Source organism: Colobus angolensis, unplaced genomic scaffold (genome assembly GCF_000951035.1).
Source record: "Colobus angolensis palliatus isolate OR3802 unplaced genomic scaffold, Cang.pa_1.0 Scaffold95, whole genome shotgun sequence".
In the NCBI taxonomy this organism is placed as follows: Eukaryota; Metazoa; Chordata; class Mammalia; order Primates; family Cercopithecidae; genus Colobus; species Colobus angolensis.
The window spans coordinates 1131948-1154808 of NW_012123487.1; the positions used below are offsets into that span (position 1 = coordinate 1131948).

A 22861-nucleotide genomic window follows, 5' to 3' on the forward strand; every position below is an offset into this window, starting at 1 on the left:
AAAAAAGAAGAAGAAGAAGTAGTAGTAGTAGTAGTAGTAGTAGTAGTAGTAGTAGTAGTAGTAGTAGTAGTAGTAGTAAAGGGCTATGAAAGGCATTCCTAGCAGAAGACTCATCATAGAGATGCGGCCTGCTCCCCACCTCCATCATGCCCAGCACCTATTGAGGGCAGCCTCCACCACACACACACACACACAGACGCACATTCTCTCACACACATACCCATTCACAGATACACACAAAGTGTGCATGTACACACACACCACACATTCACATACACATACACTCACATACACACCCACAGGAAACACACACACGCCCCACACAGATACACACAAACATGCATGCACACACACGTACACACCCACATACACCCCATACACATACACACCCACATACACACAAACACATACACACATGCTCACACACACGTACACACACACACAGTCACACAGCCACCCCCCACAGACACACATACCGTATGTAGGTCTCATTGCGGTTGTACTTCCTTGCCAGGTACCGGGCTGAGCCCCTGTTGGGGATCCTGACCATGGAGATCTCTTTCCCGTAGCGCGTCAGGTTGCAGGGGGTGGGGCAGAAGCACGGGCCCTCGGGGCCCCCACCCAGGGAATCTGCAACACAGAGGCAGCAGCTACAATGGGAGTTGGAGAAGGGTGGTCCAGTGGCCCACCAGCTGCAAAGAGGAGGCCAGGGGGCTGTCCTGAGGCAGACACACCCACACCAAGGGCCTTTACTGGCCAGCTCCGGTGCTTCCTAGAGGGGACTGGCTGCAGGTCCCTGCCTGAACCAGCTTCAGACTGCTCCAGAGAGCAGGTGTAAGCAGAATCCCCCAGCACCCTCCCAACCCCTGGGACTGGGGGGATCCTCATGGCCCAGAGGGAGAACAGAGCCCATCCACCAGAGCTGATCAACTATGTAAGGCCTCAGACACACAAGGAGGTGTGGAGAGGATGCTGGGATGCATGGATGGGTGGGTGGATAGATGGATGGATGGATGGCAGATGACCAGATCGATGGATGGGCAAACAGAAGAACAAATGGACCAACAAACTTCCCAGGCTCAATGCACTGGGCTTTCTCTGCCTGCCCCTTCAGTTCCACTCTCCACTCTTCCACCTTGCTCTGCACCCTACGAGGCTGATCTCTGCCAAATGCATCACCTCAACTCCCTTGTCCTCTGGTTTTGGGTTGAGTTTGGCCAACAGGAGGCCCTGGCAGAAACAGAAGGTGAGAGGGAAGAGATGCCAGGGTATTTCTCCCGCCGCCTGGCTTCCTCACTGCCAGGCCGTAGGTGGCAGAGGCTGTGCTGCTCCTCCAGCCATGCTGCTGTCAGTCAGCCCTCTTGGACAGCCACAGGTCTCTCCTCCTGCAGGCCTGGTGGGGATGAAGGCTCCCCATGTTACCAGCTCTGTGGTCTCCCGCTGTGCCTTGCAGGTTCTTTATTCCTGATCACACATCTGTTCCTTCACTAAACACCTCCAATCACCCCTGTGACAGATGCAGGTGGTGTGGGGGACAGAGAAGGGCTGGATGTGTGTCTGGCTGCCCAGTGTCTCAAACCCAGCCCCAAGGCCCCAGGTGTCTGGATTATTGCAGCCAGCTTGGCCAGTCCCTGACTTTGAGTCTCCTCCCCTCCTACCCATTGTCCACATCTCACTGGACTCACCTGGCATTCCTGCCTTGCCAGAGGCCTTTGTGGGCTTCCTAGAGCCTCCCTTTTTTTTTTTTTTTTTTTTTTGAGACAGGGTAATTCCATAGCTCAGATTAGAGTGCAGTGGTGTGATACCAGCTCACTGCAGCCTGGACCTCCCAGGCTTGAGCCTATCCTCTCGCCTCAGCCTCCCAAATAGGTGGGACTATAGATATGCACCACCACACCCAGTTCACTTTTTTATTTTTTGCAGAGACAGGGTCTCACCATGTTACCCAGGCTGGTCTCGAACTACTGGGCTCGAGTGATCCACACAGCCTGGCCTCCCAAAGTGCTGGGTCTACAGGTGTAAGCCACTGTGCCTGGCCTCCCTCCTCCACTCTTTCCACTCCCTCCCCTGTTCTCTGCCCTGTAGCCACACAGATCTTTCAGTGCCCTGGACACAGCATGCTCTTTCTGGCCACAGGTCTTTAGTGTATGTCCCCCTTTGCACCTGGCTCTTATACAGCCATCAAGCCTCAGCTAATGTGTCCCTTCCTCTAGGAATCCTCCCTACCTTCCCAGGCTAGGGCTGCACACCCCTCCTTGGGGCCTTGCCACACACCCGAGGCTCCCCTCTCCAGGAGTTGACGGGCTGTGTGGGAATGGCTGCCCACAGCCCTGCCGAGCTGTAAGCTCTCCAAGGGAAGGGCTGTTGCCCCCACTCTCACCTCCAGTACCCAGCACAGGCTGTAAAGGTCTGGAAAATGCACGAATCGATGAATGGATGGATAGATGGATGAACTGCAGATCAGGCAAGATCTGTGGACAGATGGGGTTTGCCTTACCCACACCGATAGCCAGCAATGCATTTTTCCTGAGACCAAGAGAGAAGTCATTTCACTTTCTCAAAGTGGGTGAGCTCATTGGTTGAACCAAGATGAGAAGCCCAGCCCTTCACTCCCAGTCCTGGCTTCTCTGCAACGCCCCCCACCCTGCTGCCTCCACTTACCCGAGTGTCTGTACCTGCAGAGGTCTGCAGACCTCTCCCCGACCCCACTGAAGTATGGGCTAAGGCTCAACCCCCAGGAAGAACCCTCCAGGAAGAGATTGGGAGGGGAGGAGCCAAGACAGTGAGGAGAAGAGTGGACAGAGACATGAAGAGGCTGATGGAGAGGTAGGGAAGGGTAGGCAGCACGGACCCAGTGTGTGGTCGGCACACTCGATGTAGATATTTGGTGGGCAGATGGTCTCATTGCCTGAAAGGAAAGAAGATTATTCCTAGAATCTACGATCACTTCCCCTGTCCCCCACACGCCCAAATGTAAGCACATACATGCATGCACACACATATGCACACATTTGCATAAATGTGCTTGAACACCACACACACAACCCCCACAAATATGCAACCATGGATATAAACGAGCATACACGTACACAAATGCATATAACATGCACACAGGCATCTGCATGCCAGCGTTCCCACAGGCATACGTGAAACCATGTTTAAAAGTCCCAAACACGCACATGCACACTCACACGGGTACAGACACACACACATGTTGTATACATGCGCCTGCCTGTGCACATGAGCAGTGCCTTGCCCCAGGAGGCTCTGGAGCCCAGCAGGGTGGCATGGAGGGCTGGCTAGGGGTGGGATGCCCACCTGGCATGTGCACCATCCGGCAGTGGCAGCGCTGAAGCACAGCCTCCTTTTCACAGCGCAGCCGGCAGGCAGACACACTGTAGGCCGAGTAGCCCTGAAGCTCAGGCTCCCTGAGCTCACTCTCCGCGCGGCAGTTGCCCCAGGGCTGGGGCAGGTAGGTCAGCTGCAGAGGTGCGGTATGATGAGGTCATGCTCAGGAATCCCACCTGGTCCTCCAGTGCCCACAGCCCCAGCAAAGTCAACACAGCTGGCAGGCTGTGAACTTCTAAAGGGCAGGTTTGCTCTGCATCCCCTCTGAGCCCAAAGGTGAGCCCTGTGCCCAATCCAGGGCCTGGCAGGAGGTGCTCACCCGCTGTTCCTGGCAGGACACAAAGGTCTGGAAGCCTGGGGACACCCCGAACCCCAGCTGGTGGATGTAGGGCGGCTCCTCCTGGCTGTGGATCTGCACCCGAATACCTGCCTCAAACGACGTCTCATCTGCACAGCAGAGATGGGGACCTTTGGAAACCCATCCCAGGCAGAGGGCCCAGGCCCCAGTCCCCAAGATGGCCCTTGTCCCTTTCCGGCCTGCGTACTTGTCTCCCTCCAGATGGGCAGGTACTCCTCCTGCTGGATGTCCAGCATGATCTCCAGGCCACTGCCCATGCCCCCTGCCCGGCTGGGCAGCGAGCTCCGCGGGTCCGCGTTGAAGGTGTAACACTTCCCATAGCGAGTATAGACCTGGGAGGTGGGGTGAGAGAGCAGGAGGGGAGATGAAAGGAGTGGCCAAGGCAACTCCGAAGTTCCCTGCTCCCTGCCGAGGGCCACCAGATCTGCTTGGACACTCCAGTCCCATATCCTAGCAAGCAATGTACAGCCCAGTCTCTCCAATGAGCGCCAACTTTTCCACCGATGGCCTCCCTTAGATGATTAAAAGGCATCTCCAACTTAACATATCAGCACATCAACACCTTCCCAAACGCTGCCTGCCCCACACCATCCTCCTCCTCCCTAGTAAACCACCCCACTATATCCATCCAGTTTCTCAAGTCGGAATTTCTAAAATCTCCCCTTCCATCATCCCTGCTTCTTTTTCTTTCTTTTTTTTCTTTCTTTTTTTTTTTTCTTTTTTAGATATGGTCTTGCTCTGTTGCCCAGGCTGGTATACAGTGGCACGATCTCGGCTCACAGCAGCCTCAACCTTCCAGGCTCAAGCTGTCCTCCTGCTTCAGCCTGACAAGCAGCTGGGATTGCAAGGATATGCCACCAAGCCTAGCTAAGTTTTTTTTGTTTTTGTTTTTGTTTGTAGAGACAGGGTCTTGCCATGTTGCCCAGGCTGGTCTTGAACTCTTGGGCCCAAGCAGTCCTTCTGCTTTTGGCTTCCCAAAGTGCTGGAATTACAAGCATAAGCCATCGCATCCAGCCTCCAGGCCACTTCTGAAATATATTTAGAATCCATCCACTTTCCTTCCTTCTCCAGCAACCCCCATTTTGCCATCTCCTTCTAACTGGTCTCCCACCTTGGTCCACCCTTGCACCTCCCTACTGGAAGCTATGGTGCCCAGTGCCCAGTGCTCAAATCCAATGAAACCACTCACTGACTTACCCAACAATAGCTTCCCATTTCCCACATAACGAAGTCACGCTCCTTCCCTAACCCAAAAGTGCCCATGTGATGTGGCCCTTGTCTGCCTTTCCACCACCTCCCCCATATCTGACAAGTTCAGACACCTGGACTCCTTTCCTCCTCAGGCTTTTGTTGTTGTTGTCCCCTCTCCTGGAATGCCACTGCACACACACTCTTGGTATGGCTAGCTGCCCATTGCTGAAGCCTCAGCATGTCACACTCATACATCACACAGACACGTTCAGTGTCACCGTCCTTGCTTCCACATGTCTGTTGGTTTGCCCAAAGTACTTATCAAGACCTGAGATGATCTTGTTCATCTACTTGTCTCCTGTCCATTGTCCATCTCCCTCAATGAGCGTGTATGCTGCACAGAAGCAGTGAGACTGTCTGGTGTCCCCAGCCTCCGGCCCAGTGCGGGGCACAAGGGACACTTAATAAGCTGTCTCTGCAGCAGAGAAGCCAGGCTCCCTTTTCCTCTGCGGAGAGTTCTCCTTCATGGACAGCAGATGGCGCTGGCGCCCCGGAGATGGAAGCCCAGGCTCCTGCTGGGGATTTAGCTGCCGCCAGGAGCTGCGCAGCGGCAGGGGTGGAGAAGAGGCTGAGGGAGAGGCGGGTTCTAGTTCCCCCCTGCCAGGCTTCCCCAACAGAGCCGAGCCCCTGGGTCAAACCCATCACAGGCAGCACCTTCCCTGGGGGCAAGGGGTCGGCGCACTCAATCACTCTCTCCCGCTCCCCCTCCCCTCTCCTTGGGAACATTCCCCACTGGTAAAAGCTGGGAGAAAGAGCAGGAAGCAGTGTGGAAGGACACAGAGATCCTGAATGCCTGGTTTCACAGGGGGAGTGCAGAAGGGAGAGGCGCCGGGTGGAGAGCAGCGAACCAACTGAGAGTCCTCCCGAGACCTCCTCGGGGTCCCCATCCCTGAGAAGTAGACCACCCTGCTGCGGTGCTCTGGGAGCTGCAGCCCTGATCCTTCCCTCTCCCACAGTTCTTCTACCACTCAACCACCCTGCCTCCCGTTCCCGAAACAAAAACGTGTGCACCACAAACAAAGCACCCTGAGTTTACAGAACATGGTGCCGTCTACCGCTGCCCACATCCCCTCAGTACCAGCTAGGTGTAGTTATCCCGACTACTGCAGATGAGGACATCACAGCTCAGAGAAGTGAAGTGACATCCAAAGTCACACAGCTGGGAAGAAGGAGAGGTTCCTCTCATCCAGGGGCCGGGGGCAAGGCTCCAGCTGCTCCTGGAAACCATTGCTTGTACCCCCACCCCAAGCCTACCCTACCTCAGGACCCAGCTCCTGCCCCAGCCCCATCCAGGTAGATGAAACAGGAATGGGCTCCAGGCTGGTCCTCTTCTCTTCTCCCATTCCCCTTTCGCTTCTGCACCGTTCCTCTTGACCTTCCTCACCCTTTCTTCTCCATATCGGCTTCCCTTCAATTCCTCACCTGTCCCCCGAGTCTTCTCTTTTCCTAACACCCCACACACACCTTTACCAGCTTCCAGGTTCAAGTTCTTGACCCCATTGGTATCACCCCTGCCCTCCTCCCTGTTATGTGTCCATCTGTGGGGCAGGAGTGGGTGTCACGGACAGCTCAGGAGCGCTCAGTATGCCCCATGCGCTGTGCTAAACGCTTCACATGGTCTATCTGGATGAATCCTCACAACTACCCTGTGAGGTGGGTATTATTATCTCCCCATTCTACAGAGAAAGAAATGGAGGCTCAGAGAATTCAGCTGGTTTCCCCAGATGTTCAAGCTCAGGGCTTCTCAAACGCTATTGTGCACATGAATCAGGGGGATCTTTTTAAAGTGCAGATTCTGATAGAACAGATGTGGGGAGGGGGTTGGACGAGGCTGAAAGTCCATGGACCACACTGTGAATAGAAAGGCACTAGATGAAGGGGGAGAACCCAGCAAGACAGCCCAACTCTAGACCTGTGCTCTTATCACAAGTCACTGGAGGTGGAGGAACCCTGAAGTGGGCTGGGTGCAAGATTCCTCTGTCCCATCCAGGTGCAGTGGCTCACACCTGTAATCCCAGCACTTTGGGAGACCAAGGAGGGCAGATCACTTGAGGTCAGGGGTTCAAGATCAGCCTGACCAACATGGTGAAACCACATCTCTCCTAAAAACACAAAAGTTAGCTGGGTGTCGTGGTGGGCACCTGTAATCCCAGCTACTCGGGAGGCTGAGGTAAGAGAATCGCTTGAACCCAGGAGGCGGAGGTTGCAGTGAGCTGAGATCATACTGTACTCTAGCCTGGGCAACAGAGCAAGACTCCATCTCAAAAAAAAAAAAAGTCCAGGCCCTGGGGCTCATGCCTGTAATCCCAACACTTTGGGAGGCCGAGGCGGGTGGATCACAAGGTCAGGAGTTTGAGACTAGCCTGGCCATATGGTGAAACTCCCATCTCTACTAAAAATACAAAAATTAGCTGGGTGTGGTGGCGGGCGCCTGTAGTCCCAGCTACTCAGGAGGCTGAGGTAGGAGAATCGCAAATGGCTGAGATTGCACCACTGTACTCCAGCCTGGACGACAAAGCGAGACTCTGTCTCAAAAAAAAAAGAAAAAAAGAAAAAAAAATTCCTGGTTCCTGGTGGTGTGGAAAAGGCAGATGGGAGGCATATATTAGTATTTGTAGAAATCTGAAAGTATTCAACCTCTTCCTAATTCAAACCAAGAAGATGCTGGAATCAGCTCTTGCTGACACAGCCAGTTTTGCACATATGCTTCAGTTGAAAGGCTAAAGAAGGCATGGTCGACGTGGAGTACCCATGTTATGAGTACCTCACTCGTGTCCCTCAGCATTCAGCACCACCTCGGCGGAGCGCTGACTGTCAGGCACCATTATGGTCTCTCTGAAGCTCAGCCTTACCCATGGGACCATGAACTCCATGTGACCAGGAGTCCTGTTTCCCTCTTGGCATCCCCAGAGCCCAGCGAGATTTGCAGAAGGAGGTGTGAGATGGGAGGAAGGAAAGCAAACACTATCAAACATCCCCACTTTGTACCAAGTCCTGTGATAGGTGCTTTTGATCTATTTTTTCCTTTGAGTCTCCAAGAAACCCATATGAGCTAAGTATTGTTGTCCTCATTTAATGATTAGGTACTGGAAGCTCAGAGAAGGAAAGTGACTTGGCTAAGGGCACACAGCAAGTAAATGACAGCCAAGATTCATACAGAACTGAAGCCCGTGTCAAAGCACAGTAGGTGCTTATAGAACACCTGGTGGGTGTTCAGTGAATGAATGACTCTTGGAGGCTCCTGACTCTCGGAGGGGCTGGGGCAGCGTCCCTACCTGGTACCTACAACAGACACACACAGACACATGCTACATGGCACTGAGCCCACCCCACACAGGGCAGAATGAATGCCCAGCTGGCGAGGGTGGTGGTTCCTTGGCACACAAACCCTCAAGGTGGCTGTGCAGAGTCAGGGTGACAAAGGGAGATGGGTGGAAGTTTTCTGGGTCTCAGGGATACTCTGCAGGGAACAGACCGGCCAGACTGGCAGGAGGAGGACACTTGCACAGCCTGGGTCAGTCCTGACTGCTGGTCAGAGCACAGTGTTGCCCAGGAGACAGTCCCTGGGCCAGGCAGGCAGGGGCGGGTGGAGCCATCAGCTTCTAAGTGGCAGACCTCTGGTGGCAGCACAGCCCACAGCTTCTTCCATGGAGACGGCACGGCAGCTCTGCCACAAGGTCCCACAGGTTGTCCACTGCTCCCTCCCCATGGACTGGCCCAGGAAGGGGGGGCACGGTATGGAAAGGAGTTGAGAGTCCAGGGTCCAGTCACAGAAAGGGGAAGGTTGTGGGCCAGGGAGTGTCCTGATGGCAGAGGGGCTATCTCCAGATCACCAGCTCTCAGTCTCTGGGGCCTGTCCCCATCTCAGACCCCCACCTCCTCCTTTGGTCTGGCCTTCCTTGTCTCTCTGCCTTAGCTCCAGGCACACGCCGCTAGCCCCAGCAGGTGCATGTGGCCCCCCAAAGCCCCTCGGCCTTGGCTGACAGCTCCTAGACAGGACTACGTCTGTGCTGCACACAGACCCTCAGGTCCCCTCCCCCACCTTCCTTCTGGCCAGCCCCTGCCTGTCCTTCTCTGATCACCTCCCCTTTAGTGCTGGCCTGAACCCCAGCCTTGGTCTGTCTGCCTCGCTAGCCTCTGTTTCCTGATCTCAGTCTGTCTCTCAAGTCCTTCCCTATCCGCCTGGCCTGTCTGTCCCTGCCTCTGATTTGTTATCCACTCGGACTCTGTTTCTCTGCTCCTGCCCTCTGTTGACCTGTCCCCTCCCCTTGGCCTCTTTCTCTCCCATTGGCCTGGATGCCCCTGGCCTTTTTGTCCCTTGCCTACTGCATTCTGTATCCTATTTGCTTCTTCTCTATCCATCCCTTAGTCTGGCTGTACAGTCTTAGCCTCTTGTCTTCCTACTAGACTTTTCCCTGGGCCTGAGGCTCCCTACCCTGACCCAACACATCAGGAACCCCTCTCCAGGTGCCCTCCGCCTCCTTCTCCCTGGCCCCCCTCTCTTAGGATCTGCCTGAGACAGTGATGAGGGGTTGGGAGAGAGCTGTCCAGAGCTTGCTCCTCCTGACAGCGGTGGCTTCTCTCAACCCTCGGAGCTCCATCCATTCACAGCTTCCATTTCTCCAGAAAACTCTCCCTGGCTGGCTTGCTCGCTCGCATCCTCCCTCCCTTGCAGAGCCCACAGGGTTAACAGGCAATTAGCAGGGCCAGGGCTCAGAGCTGTGGCGGGGAGAGGGCCCTGGGCCTCCAGGAGATAAGAAGCAGCCAGGAGCTGCCGAGGCCAGGCTAATCCCAGAGCTAATCTTCGGCCTGGGCTTTATCTCCACTGCCTTCTGGGCATCCTGCCTCTGGTCCCGGCACCTACCCCCCGACATTCTTCCATGGTGTCCCTTCCCCCAAATTCTATCAGCTCTCCCCTTGATGGGGTCCACCCCATGCCTCTCACTTAGGCACTCCTAGAATGAACTCTTCTGCCCCTAGGTCCAGAGTGGGCTAGTGGAAGGGGGTGCGTCTTCATCTGCTCTGGACTGTGACCAGAACCCTGGGATGGAACAGCTCCCAGGGGCCTGGCTTTATTCAGGGGTGGCACAGTATCCAGGTTCAAAGCCTCTTCTTTTCCTATCCTTTCCAGGGGCAGAGGAAGGAAGATGGCACCAACCAAAATGCCTAGGGTGTCTGCACTGCTCAGATCACTCAGTACTTCGAGGTCACTCAGTCCAATCACTCATTGTACACAGGCAGAAACAAGCCTAGAGATGGCAAGGTTCAGATCCAAGGGCATGCATGCAGAAAACAGGGGCAGATTCAGAAGTGGACCCCAGGTTCACAGGCCAACATCACCTCCCTGGGAGTCAGCAGGCCCTGATTTCAGCCCCGGTTCCACCACTGACAGCCTGTGTGACTTAGGTTAGTAAAGTGATTTATCAACTTCTCTGGGCCTCAGTTTCTTCATGTGTCAAGCAGAGACAGAAATCCCTGCTTATTTCACAGATTAGTTGTACATCTCAAAAGAGTGGAAGTATGTAAAAGGCATTTGCAAAGTGCAGTCACATACATATACCAGTAATAAGGGTTTTGTAGAGACCAGCATGAACCAAGCTAGGGCAGAGACTGATCACTATGTGGTGCTAGAAATGGATACACAGAAGGCTCATAACATGGGGAAAGGGGCATATATTTTGTAGCCTGACAGAACAGGGTTCAAATCCAGCCTCTCCCACCAACTTTGGACAAACAACCTCGATGTGTGATTGAACCTCTCTGAGCCTCGGTTTGCTCATCTGTAGAAGGGGAATGGTAATTCCTCCTCCTAAAGTTAGATGAGTGGATTAGAGATCAATCCAGTGATTCCTGGCAGATGCTCAAGGGAGGAGTGAGGCCCTTTGGGGAATGGAGCTTCCTGCCAGGATGGTGCAGTCATTTTCATCTTGGATCCCCACTGGGTACATCCTCACAGGGCATCAAGCACCTTGCAGGCTCCCTCTGCAATTTGGGAGTGGCTTAGAGGATGGAGCTCTGTCACAGCAAAATCCCCAGGCTCTGAGATATGCCTCTCCTACCAGATGGAAAGCCCAAACTAGTTTACATCCAGGCCTTACCCTTAGTTAAGTCTGTGGGATTCAGATTCAATCGATTAACCTCTCCGATCCTCCATTTTTCATCTGTAAAATGGGAATAACCACAGGCACCCTTCAGAGGTGTTATGAGGAAAGACAGAATGCACGTAAATCATAGCAACCACTAACATTTACTTAGTACTTACCTCTGTGCCAGGCACAGGTCTAAGTACTTTATATAGATTAACCCCTTAATCCTCACAAAACTCCTATACTGGCGGTAGTCCTATGGTTTTCATTTTACAGACAGGGTTACGGAGGTACAGAGAGGATAAGGAAACTGACAGGGCAGGCAGTCTGGGCCTGGAGTCCACTCATAGCCACCGTGTGACATACACCTGGCACACAGTACCTACAAACAGTAGGCGCTCAAGAACTGGTGAGTGTTCAAACAACACTTACTTTGTCCAACACTATTCATTGAGCCTGTGCTCAACAGGGTCAGGCACTGTGCTTTGCGCTGGACATACAACAGAGAACAAAACAGACAGCCTCTACCCTCAAGGAGTTTGCTGTCTGGCCGCAGAGACATTCATTCATTCAGAGTACTTACGGGCCAGGCACGGTGGCTCACACTTGTAATCCCGGCACTTTAGGAGGCCAAGATGGGAGGATCGATTGAGCCCAAGAATTTGAGACCAACCTAGGCAGCATAGCAAGACCTCATCTCTACAAATAATAATAAATTAGCCAGGCATGGTGGCTCACACATGTAGTCCCAGATACTCAGGAGGCTGAGGTGGGAGGATCTCTTGAGCCCAGGAGGTTGAGGCTGCAGGGAGCCCCCGTGATGGCACCACTGCACTCCAGCCTGGGCAACAGAGCGTGACCCTATCCCGAAAAAAAAAAAAAGAAAAAAAAAAGTGCTTATGGGGCACTTACAACATAAACACTGTGAACTGCACCAAGCATGTTCACAAATCCACCAGTCACACAAATGGATAAATTATTACTAGTTATGATCCTTGTTGTGCTCCTTGTTGTGATGGAGTGACCTAGCCAAGGCCACCAAGGTGGAACAGGAGCTCAATTTGGCTGGCAGGGTCAGGAAAAAACTTCTCTGAATAAGCCACCTGGTTCACCCAGGAGGGGCATCAGACCATGCCACACTCAAGAAAGAGGAATACACAGCCGCCCTCAGCAGGCCTGGTTCTACACGTGCATACAGGGGCCCCCCACCTCCCCTCCTCCACCGCCACCCATGAGCTTTTCAGGGCCGCTTCCTCCCTACGGTGGATCTAGGAGGCAACGGCCGCGGTGTTTGTTGGAATGCAAATGTGTGAGCTGTGGTGGAAGGGACAGGGGAGCCCTAGGAGCCAGGGAGGGCTGGGGCCGTGGAAGAAGGCTGTGGTCCCCGGCGGGCGCCGCGCTTCCACGGGAGAGGAGAACGGGAGGATGAAGGCTTCCGGGACCCAGGTTAACAGTCAAAACCGTTCCCCGGGCAGCGACCGCTTAGGCCTTACACCCTAGAAAGTCAATTTTTAATTGGTGAATTGGTAACTAAGTCCTTCCCTGACATTCCCGCCCCTCGATGCAAAGTTCCTCGTCAAGAGTTTTGCTTACACATTGGAGCACACACCCACAACCAGGCGGGAGTTCAGGAGACAAGACAGAAGGAGGCGGCGGGGACGGTGGGTGGGTGGGTGTGCGCCCGCCAGGAGCCCTGGCCCCTCGCCCTCTCCCGCACACACAGTCTGGCCGCCCAGGCCTGGCCCACCCGCACCCAGAGGGCCGCCCCCCCCCACTCCCTCCCGCGGGGCAGGCATCCATCACGGCGCCCGAGCGCCCTCCCTCCCATCTCCTCTGGGCTCCTCCGCTCTCCTCCCTGGGTCTGCCTCATTTGCATTCCCCCGGCTCCCGGCTCCTCAGCAAAGTGACCTCCGCACACAGCAGCGCCAGAGGCTTCCACGGCGGAGGGAGACACCGCCGCCCGCCCCCGCCGCGGCCGGAGAGGGGGCGACAGGGGCCGGGGTCCCAAGGAGATGGATGCGGAGCTGGGCCTGACTGGCTGGCCTGAAGCAGCCGAAAGGCCCGGGGTCGAGGGGCACTGAAGGACTCGGGTGCTCGGGTGGGATTTGAACCTGCGACCTCAGATCCCCAGCCAGGCGGGAGTGAGACATGGAGATCAGCACGAGGCCCGGGAGGTTGCGGCCAGAAACGGAACCCCTTGTGGGAACCCGGGGCTCCCCAACGTCCCGTTTCCTTCCCCTGTGAGCCCCCACTGGAGAGAGGCCGGCCCCACCGGGCCGTCGCCCAGGGGTTCCCAGCTCTCCTGGGGGCCTGCCCAGCCCCCACCTCGCCCCCTGGGCCCGCCGAGCCGCCTCCCCTCCCCCCGTTTGGTATTTACACCTTCCACACATTTGTAAGCTATTATCCTGTCCACGCTTAGTCACCGCTGAGCCAAGCGCCACGGATTTAGCTCCTTTAATCTTTCCTCCTAAATCAATCCTCCATTTCCCCTTAATCATCCCGTGGCTCCTCTCTGAACTCTCGCTGCCGCCTGGGCTGCTGCAGCCCGTGCCTATCTCTCTGGAACTGCTCCCCCTCCAACCCAACACCCACGGGTGTCCCAAGGGCATGGTGAGCATCTGAGGGGTGGGTTGGATTTCCAGCGCTGCCAGCCCCAGGCTAGGAGCCAGGGAAAGAAGTGCAGCCCCTGCCCATCTCTTCCTGGAAAACACACCACTGAACCTTCCCATCTCCACTCTCAGGGTCTCTGCCCCTCTGTCCTCCTCCTGCCTTCCCACCCTCACTCATCCTTCTGAAGACCCTAAGTCTCCACCATGATTTGCAAAAAATCAAAAAACAAACAAACGTGGCAGATCTTCTCTCCTTGGCCCTCCTGCCCCCAGTGCTGGCCGTTCCCACCTCCTCTTCCCAGGTGCTCAAAGGAGGTGGGCTGCAGGGCCAGCCTGGAAGGGCAGGGAACACTTATAACTCAGCAGCCTGAGGCTGGCCTCTGTTCCCTCCTCCAGAGTGGCCGTCCATGTCTCCTGGACCACCTCAGGCTCCACCACTTTCACTTCCTCCCACCTCCCCATGGGACCCACTGACTCAGGGACTCAGTAGCTTGGGTCTTGACATTCCAATGCTCCCTGTAGTGCTCCCTGGGTGTCCCTGTCTCTCCATTCCTGATCCTTCCTGCCCCCTGCCTGGACCTAGCAGAGGCAGCCCTGCCACCAGCCACAAGAGGGAGCAGATTCCTCCCAAGAAGCAGAAGGGCAGGGGTGGGGGTCCAGGAAGGAGTGGGGGCAGGGGAGACAGAGAGAGGATCAGAGGGGGACAGGACGTGGGGCCATTTCTTCAAACGCTAATCAGCATCTTCCGGCAGTGTCTGAGAAGCTGAGCTGATAATGAGCCCAGCTCAGGGCTGATTCCTGATTAATGAAGAGGCTACGGGGCTGCTGAGTGGGGCTGGGTGGGGCATGTCCCTCACGGTCCTCCCACTGCCCTTGAAGACCAGCCCTCTGAGACAGTAACAGTCCCTGCCCTTCTCTGCCGGACCACACCACTTACATCCCTTCCAACCACTCCACTGCCCAAACAGACAGGCTGACCGCACCCCTCCAGGAGGGTCTGAGCCACAGCTGGTGTGGGGTGGAAGGTGGGGAGGGTGGGTGCACCTGGTTCTGCAATCTGAGGGGTTGGCAGCCCTCAGTATTTTTTAAATCAGTTACTGTTCTGTTAAAATAATCATGATTTGAAGCTGCTTTTGACACACTGGAAGACCCAGCCATCCTGGGCTCCTCACACAGGGCAAGTTAGCTGGGGCTGAGGAGCAGCTGCATCCTTCAAGACTAAATGGTCTTCAGTTGTCCTCAGACCCCACCCTTCCCTACTGTATCCCCCCACCCCAACCTGACCTGCCTGGCTCCTGAGGGCAGCATCCGCCCTGAACCAGATGTTGAAATAAATGTGCTTAAGGCTCATGCTTCAGGAGAACCCGGGACCACGGGGAAGAGAGGGCTGGACAGGCAGGGGGAGTCAGAGGGACAACTGTGCAGCAGATTAGAGGCTTGGACCCACCTCAGTGGACACCCCCTCCCTTCCACAGCCAACGGGGCAAGGGGCAGCCCTTGGAACCTCCAACCCAGTGGCAAAGGTGTGGAGTTGGGATGGAGTGTGGAGTAGCTCCTCCCAGGGCCAAGGGCAGGGGGTGGAAGGCAGAGACTGTCAGTATTGGCCTGACCACACACTGGGAAGAGAAGGGGCTAAGGAGGTCGCTGGGACAGAAGGAGTGGATGCTGAGGAGCCCGAAACTGGGTCCTGTGACAGCCAGAGAGAGAGAGAGAGGGCTTTCATGCTGTTCTGTGCCTCAGAGCTGTCCTGGCTGGTGGTTGGGTGGGGCAGGGAGAAGAGAGGAGGGCAGGGAGGGGGACTGCCCAGCTGGAAGAGGCCTTGTCTAATTGTGCCTGATTAGTAGAGAGGAAGAGAACAGGGTGAGTGATTAATAGTCACGGCAGTCACCAGCGTGTGGGGAAGGAGGGTCGGGAGGGGGAGGGAGACCGGAGAGCCCAGAGGGGATGGAGATAGTGAGGCACCCACAGGGCCCCGGGCTCCTGGCCCTCCAGGGGCTGCCTGGACCCTTGAGGACCCTGAGGAGAGGGGCTAGCTCCTGCCCATGCCTCCACAGGGCTTCTCCACCTCCCCCAGCCTCAAATTTCCAGACAGTAACAAGGAAAAGACCAAGGTCACGTCCTGCACCTGGGAAGAAAGGCGCCTTTGCTCACATAGTGTTTCCAGACACCCCACTGCCCCCAGCCCCCAGACACAGACCCTATCCTCAGCTCCATCTGAGATTGCAGCCCACAGAGTAGATGGCATGACTTCTAATCACAGCCGGCAGCTACCCCCCTATACTCTGTGGTAATCCCAGCCCTGCCCTACCCAGACAGTCTCATTCCTAGGGCCATTCAGAGCTGTGCTGTCCAACGCGGCAGCATCTAGCCACGTGTGGCTCTTTGAATTAAAAATTAATTTTCTCTGTTGCACTAATTGCATTTCAAGTGCTCAATGGCCACATGTGGCTAGTGACTACCATGTTGTACAAGCACAGGTGCACAGCGTGTCCATCACCACAGAATGTTCTATTGGCCAGCACTGATCTAGACAGTGTGTGCACACTTCTGCACCTATGCACACGTGCGTGCATATTTTGGAGGGCTGAATAGAATGGGAATGCTAGAACAGGGCAGAGGAGGGTATGGGCCACAGGGTCAAAAGCCGGGGGACGACTAGGTAATGGAAAGTAATGAAGATGCCAGTACACAGGTCGGAAACCAGTAGGTGGTGCTGAGAACAGTCAGGTTAAAGATAGCCAGGAGTTGGGGTGGCGGCATTTATAACAGCTGACGCTTACACAGTGTATACGATGTGTGTGCCAGGTAGTGTGCTAAGCTCTTTAGGAGCATCTCTTTAATCCTCACAGCAACCCCCAATTTTTAGGTTCTAATATCCTATTTAAAGAATACACAAACTGATGCTCACAAAAGCTTTTTGGCTTCCCCACGGCCACAGAGCTAAATGGGTAGAGCCGAGGTTCGAATCCTGGTGGTCCCCAGGTGAGAGGAGATGCTGAATTTTAGAGCCACCCTTGCATTTTACAGCTCAAGAAATGAAGCCTAGGGAGAAAGAGTGATTTCTGCCTTTTAGTAAGAGGGCAGGCTGAGAGCAGGCCGCAGTGGGGAAGGTAGAACTGGGGCTTGGAGGAAGGGGGTGTGGGTAGCAGATGGCGGCAGGAATCAGGGAGGAAGGGAGAGCTGTCTACAAGACTGGGGGTGGGGGACATACAGGTGGTAGAATGGGTAGGAGTGAGATGGTATGAGACTGAGTGAGGAGGGGAGGGAGAAGAAGAGAGGAGCAGAGGTAACTAGCTGGAGCTAGCCACGGTGCAGAGCACTGCCTCCCAGGGCCCTCTCCTCTCTCCCCTCTTCTCCTCTCCAAACTGTGCCCAGCCTGCCTCATCCCCTAGGTCTTCCCAGCTCTCCTCCACCCAGAATAGCCTCTCCCTCTCTGAACTCAGCCTCTTACTACCCATGCACCTCATCTGGCAATTGATCCTGGCACCTTATGACACCACTTGCATGGCTGATTAACTCTTGCATGGTTGCTTAAGCTTCTGAGTATCCCTGTCCCCACTCTACCATGAGACTATAGGCTGCTTGAGGACAGGGACTGGGGACAGGGCTTCCCATCTTTGCTGTCCTCCACAGCTCTGAGCAGGGAGTCCAACACATAGTAGGCACGCAGAACTCCATGTTGATTGACTGACTGATTGGGAATGCATGAAGGGATATTAGGGAGCGTGGGGGGAGAGCGATTGCAGTGGTAACAGAAGCAAGAGCAGCAGCAGAGGGGACTGGGGGAGGGCATATTACCCGGAGTAAAAATAGGCTGGAAAATGTGACATTTATTAACTTGGATTCCGGAGGAAAGGTCACAGCAGAGTGGGGAGTGGGAAGGAGGAAACAGGGAAAGCAACAGAAAACACATAACAGCCCCTTGGTGAAGCCTGTCCCTGTCTCTGACCATCTCACCACCCATATCCTGGCAGGCTCCCCACCAACCAGCTCACACAGCCATCTTCCCACCATAGACCCCAAATCCCCATCATTGACTCCAGGTCCTCACCACAGAGCTGATTATGGACCTCATGTCCTTTTTGGAGACCCCATATCTTCATCTCCTTCCCCCTTCTCCAGCTTTTCCCTGTAATACACCCCATCTTCCCCACTGCCATGGATCATGGGCCCCCAGCCCAACCTGTATTTCCAGACCCTGGTGAATCTGCAGCAGACTCAGCCCTTGAATGCCAGACCCAAGAGAGAGTCACGCTCAGCAGACGGGGGATGCAGTGTGTGCAGAAGGGTAGGAGGCTGGGCTGGAGACAGGGGAAATGGAAATCCCAAAGGGGAATTCCTGTCCCCCAGTGCTTGCTATGCCCTCTACCCCTCACTGTCCTGCCCCAGGGCCAGAACCTCAGCCCACAGACTTCTACCATCCTCCTCTCTCCAGCCCCAGGGCACCAGAGGGCCTGTGGGAAATCCACCCACACTCCTCCGGGCCATCCCCAGGATTCCGGGGACTCACCAGCCTTGATCAGGGGATCCCTGTTCCTGTATCCTCCAGGCACCGCCTCCTAGCCTGGAGACCAAGCAGAACCCTCTGCCTTCCTCCCCTTACTTCCTCACCCCCTCCAGCTCTTCCTCTCCTTTCCTCCCACTGAGGTCTCATCACCCTTCCCCTTTCCTGCCCACCCCCAGCTCCCGCTCACGGACACAAAGACCCCATTGATTTCTGCCCCAACAGCACCTGCTGAGCCTGAGCTCTGCCCAGCCCCCAGTACGGAGTGGTGAGGATCGAGGACAGCAGAGTCCTGTGGATCCCAAAGGCCACACTCACCCTCCATACCCCATATCCTCCTCCTCGGGGACTCTACCAACCCTGGCTTTGGGGAGCAGTGATTTTCCCTAGAAGAGGGGGTGTACAGCCGGACAACAGGCCAATACCCCTGACTCTTCTCCCTGCACAATGCTCCCCCTCCTGTCCCTCTGTTTCTACCTAACTCCCCTGCCCAATGGCAGGAGGCCCCAGACACTGCAGACATGGTGGGGGCCAGGAACCTTGTTGGCTGGAGCATGTTTCCTGGCGATCCTGAGGCAGCGGGTGAGTGAGAACCTGGTGGGGGTCCCTATCACTGGGGCTGGCTGCTGGAGGCTGGGCCGGAGTAGGCACCATGTCGACGCCAAATATTTGCATATGCACTGGGCAGCGGTAACAAGGATGAAACATACACGCACACAGACACACAACGATGGGAGCAAACTGTGGACTGGGGACAAGCATCTCGAGCACCATGAATACTAGATACCCTGTGACTATGGGTGAATGGAGCCCTGACAGACTGGCGGCATACAAGACACTCCCACCCCCCTCACATACCTGACTGTGGGAGGCGTGCATGGGAGAGCAGCCCAAGCTCACACCCCTCTCCTGGAGAGGGTGCGTGTGTTTGTACTCACACATAGGAGAGAGATGGCGCCAGCAGTCTCCAAATGGGGAGCAGCAGTTGGGATAGATGGTGGGGGGGGTGTCATGAGAAGGGATGGCATCCACAGTGGGACCCTGTGCTTGGCAGCTAAGCGAGAGCTGGGAGCTAGAAAGGGAGATGACTAGCTCTCTGGGTGTGGGTGTGCAGGTGTGCAGGTGTGCATGTGAGTGTAGTGACAGGGACAGTGAGTGTGTGTGAGCGAGGGAGTGTGCAGGAAACTGTGTCCCCCAGCAGTGTGTGTGTGTGTGCGCGCACCCATGCTGGGGCAGCAATGAGGGTGAGTTATGCACATAAGAGTGAACCAGTGATTCCCAGTGTGAGAGCCAGATCTGGGCATGGGAGCCGCTATAACAGGAGACAGAGGGGGACTGGCCCCCGGGAGGGCTGGAGGGCAGAATGAAAGAGGGATGTGTGAGGGAGTCTGTGAGGAGGGCATGTGAGAGACACAGAGATCCAGAAGAGACACTGGCACCTAGTGTCCTGAAGACGGGCTCTCTGCAGCCTGCTCACCAGGCCAGCTCCCCAGAAGGCCGCCTGGGGTCCTTCCCTAGATGGAGCCCCCCAAACCTCCCCTCCCCATCTCCTTCGTTTGGTGGGAAGAATCCAGTAGCCTCGGAAGAAAAAGGGAGCAAGAGAAAAGTAGGAGTCAGTTGGTCTGGCCTTGGGATGGTATGTCCCTTCCCTGCAAGCCAGCCAGCTCCAGGACACCTGGGCCCACCCCAGGAACCCCCACCCCAACTCCCAGACCTGGGCACTGCAACAGCAGCAAGACCAAGAAGAGTAGCAGCAGGCGCCCCAGGGTAAGCCCGTATGAGCGGCCACTGCTGCATGGCTGGAAAACCAGAGGGAGATGCCAGGCGTGGAGAGACACAAGGCCAGCCTCTGGTGGCGGAAGGAAGGGAAGCCCTGTTGAGGATGCCCCTGCACACCACTGCCACCACTCCTTCCCGCTCCCCAGCCTCCAGCCACCCCAGGCCAGGCAGCCCAGCTGGCAGAACTCACCACAGAGAAGTTGCTGGCGGAGCAGTGATGCCCACTGAAGTTGCAGCTCTTGAGCATGTCGGCGAGCTGGTGGCCAGTGCGGTTGAGGATGTCTACCATGTCAGGCTCCGGGTAGCGCAGGCCAGCGGCACGGTGCCCATCCCGGTCTTTGGGGGGCAGCCCTGTCAGATTGGCCAGGTGGAAGATGTCGGCATCGCTGAGTGCCGAATGCCGGAAGCGGTTGATATTGCAGAGGGTGACAGCCGGGAAGCCCGCCACTGGGGCTGGGGCAGCGGGGTCCATTGCCACCAGGTGAGGCCGGGTCAGGTAGCCCCGGGCCAGGCCAGCCGCCTGGTACAGGAAGGCAGCCAGCGAGGTGAGTAGGGCCAGTGCCCACAGGGTTCTGCGTAGTCCGTGGGGGCCTGGACCACAGGCCCGGCCCAGTCCATGCAGGGTGCTGGTGCTGGCAAAGGTGGCCAGGTCCCGGGGGGCTGCTGCCCCCCGAGCAGCCCCGAGGAGGCTCTGCTCATCCCCTGCCTCCTTCTCCTTGGGTTTCGCATCCTCCTCAGCAAATTTGATTTTGCACACAATCTCGATCGGCATCTGTCCCCGGCTGCTGGGACTGGCCAGAGCCTCCCTGCCCTGTCCCTCCCTAGCCAGCAGCCCTGGTGCCCTCCCGAGTGGCGGTAGTGGCAGCGGCTGCTCTTCTAAACTCAGGGCAAGCGGGAGGAGGACAGGGACAGGGTGGGGACCCGAGATGGGGGAGTCACTCCCACTCCCAGCAGCTCCGCAGCCCTGGTGCTGCCTCTGCCGCTGCTGCCTCTGCTGCCGCTTGTCTCTCTCCTCGATCGTCTCCTTGTGGCTTCCCTTATCAGCACCAGCACAGCTGTCAGCCCCTGCGTGTGTCCCTGCGAGCGAGCGAGTGAGCGAGGGAGCGAGCGCTGCTCCGCCACGCCGCGCAGCCCCAGCCGCTCCACTCAGCATGTGCTCCGGAGCCCACCCCGTGCTTAATAATTCAGGACATGTCAACAGCGTTTCACCGGCAGCACGGGCGTCAGGAGCCAGGCCAGGGGAGGGGGCAGTCCCCAGCCCAGGACAGGGATCCCGAGACTGAGGCTATCCCCCAAACTCCTGCTGCACCCTAGCCGCTCACTGGGTCCCCAGATCTCCCCACTCCCTGGCCACCCAGGGAAGGGTGCCATGCCCAGGGTCCTCAGCTCATTCTTTGCCACTTTCCTAGCCCACACCCCATGAAGGGTCAGCCAACTCTATCCCCCCACCTCCTGGCCTCCGAGACTCCTGACTCCAGCACCCAGTCACCACCTGATCCCACTACCCAACTCACAGCAGCTTCCAGAAACTCCTTGAGAGAGCCACTTGTTTGAATGAGGGAGGGGAGGGGGGCAAAGGAGGGCAGGCTAGACAGACCAGGGGACAACTGTGACTCCAAGATTCTCAGCTTCCCTGGAGCTTTGCTCCTGATTTCAACACCCACCGGCCCCTGCCCCCTCTGGGAGGCTGGCTGCCCTCACCCTCATTTTGCCCCCAACCCCAATCTCAGTCATTTATATGTCTGGGACAGAGACAACCCTGGCCAGCTTGCATATCTGTGGCCACTTTGCTTCCCCAAATGTTCCCCAAATCGTTTGCCACAATCAGGCTTCAGGGGAGGGGTGTTGGGTAAACAAGCCAGGGAGCAAAGGGGAGGTATGTTTCGGGGGTGCTCTATATGTAGGGGGACAGGGCATGCAATGAAGGGAGAGGAAGAGCCCCAGTGGGAGCATAGAAGGGAGCAGGAAGATGTGCTGCGTGTCAATGGGAGCAAATGCTCTCCTAAGTAAACGGGTTTGAGGGATGCCTGGCAGAGTGGGGCAGGAGAGCCCTAACGGGTCTGCTGTGTTCTTGTGGAGGGGAACAGCCATGCGGGCCGTCATCATAGGCGGGGGTGGGAGCCTCAGTTGACTGGCCAGTAGGGGATGCATCCTTGCCCCCAGGGTGGGGGTGGCAAGAATCAGTGCTTGTGCCCTGGGGCCCCATGTGAGAGCATGTGCCCTCACAGGGGAGGAAAGGGGGGCTGATTAATCCGGGCGCTAATGAGCAGCAGGGAGAGGAAGCACGGATGGGCGGGGGGGCAGGTGGCTCCATCGATCCAAGCCGCGAAACCAGCAGCTGAAAAAAAAGTGAGAAGGGAATCGATCTGAGGGAAACGGCAGCTGCTAGGGATTAGAGCCCGAGGTCCACCCGCGGGCCAACGGCCACCCCGCCCCCTGCGTCAGGCCTGGCCCTGCAGCCTCTGCCTGGCCCCAGGGGAGGGGTCCAGGGATGGCTCCCTTGGCGGCCAGGAGCCATTTGCCCACCCTGGCTGCAAGGCCAGGTCAGGCCCCATCAGGGTCACCCCAGCATGGAGCCTGCCCACACACCCAGCCGTGGCCATACACGGTGCCATGCCTAGGTTGTCCCTAGCCTTTAGGCAAAGTGGCTTCCCCAGGGACCCCACAGTTGGGCTTCCCCACAAGCCTCCGATGAGTCTGGGTCAGCTGGTTCCCCAAGCTGGGAAGATAAGACCCCTGGGGCAGGGTGCTGCATCTGGCTGGGACATAGTGTCCCAGAAGGGAAAGTGGGATTGGCATTGGACGAAGCCGCTGAGTTAGCACTGAATGTGGCCAACTGACCACAGACAGCCCCCTCTCTCTGTCCCATGCCCAAGCAGCCCCCTCCTTCGCTCTCCCCTTCCTGGTAGACTTCCAGACCTTTCCA

At 56.5% G+C, this 22861-nt stretch overlaps 1 protein-coding gene across 2 annotated transcripts in view; it reads right to left on the reverse strand.

Annotated features, from left to right (window-relative positions):
* ASIC4 (acid sensing (proton gated) ion channel family member 4) overlaps positions 1–21262 on the reverse strand; it is a 24406-nt gene extending 3144 nt beyond the window's left edge. The window contains exons 1-6 of one of the 2 annotated variants that reach the window (XM_011932184.1): positions 20126–21256; positions 3894–4038; positions 3668–3795; positions 3319–3481; positions 2852–2908; positions 477–630 (exon numbers count right to left, since the gene is read on the reverse strand). In XM_011932184.1, the coding sequence (XP_011787574.1) occupies positions 477–630; positions 2852–2908; positions 3319–3481; positions 3668–3795; positions 3894–4038; positions 20126–21088 (1610 nt within the window). In that variant the 5' untranslated portion in view covers positions 21089–21256. Of the gene's footprint in view, positions 1–476; positions 631–2851; positions 2909–3318; positions 3482–3667; positions 3796–3893; positions 4039–20125 lie in introns of both variants that reach the window. The other variant, XM_011932185.1, reaches the window with a different exon arrangement.
* Positions 21263–22861: the final 1599 nt, after the last annotated feature.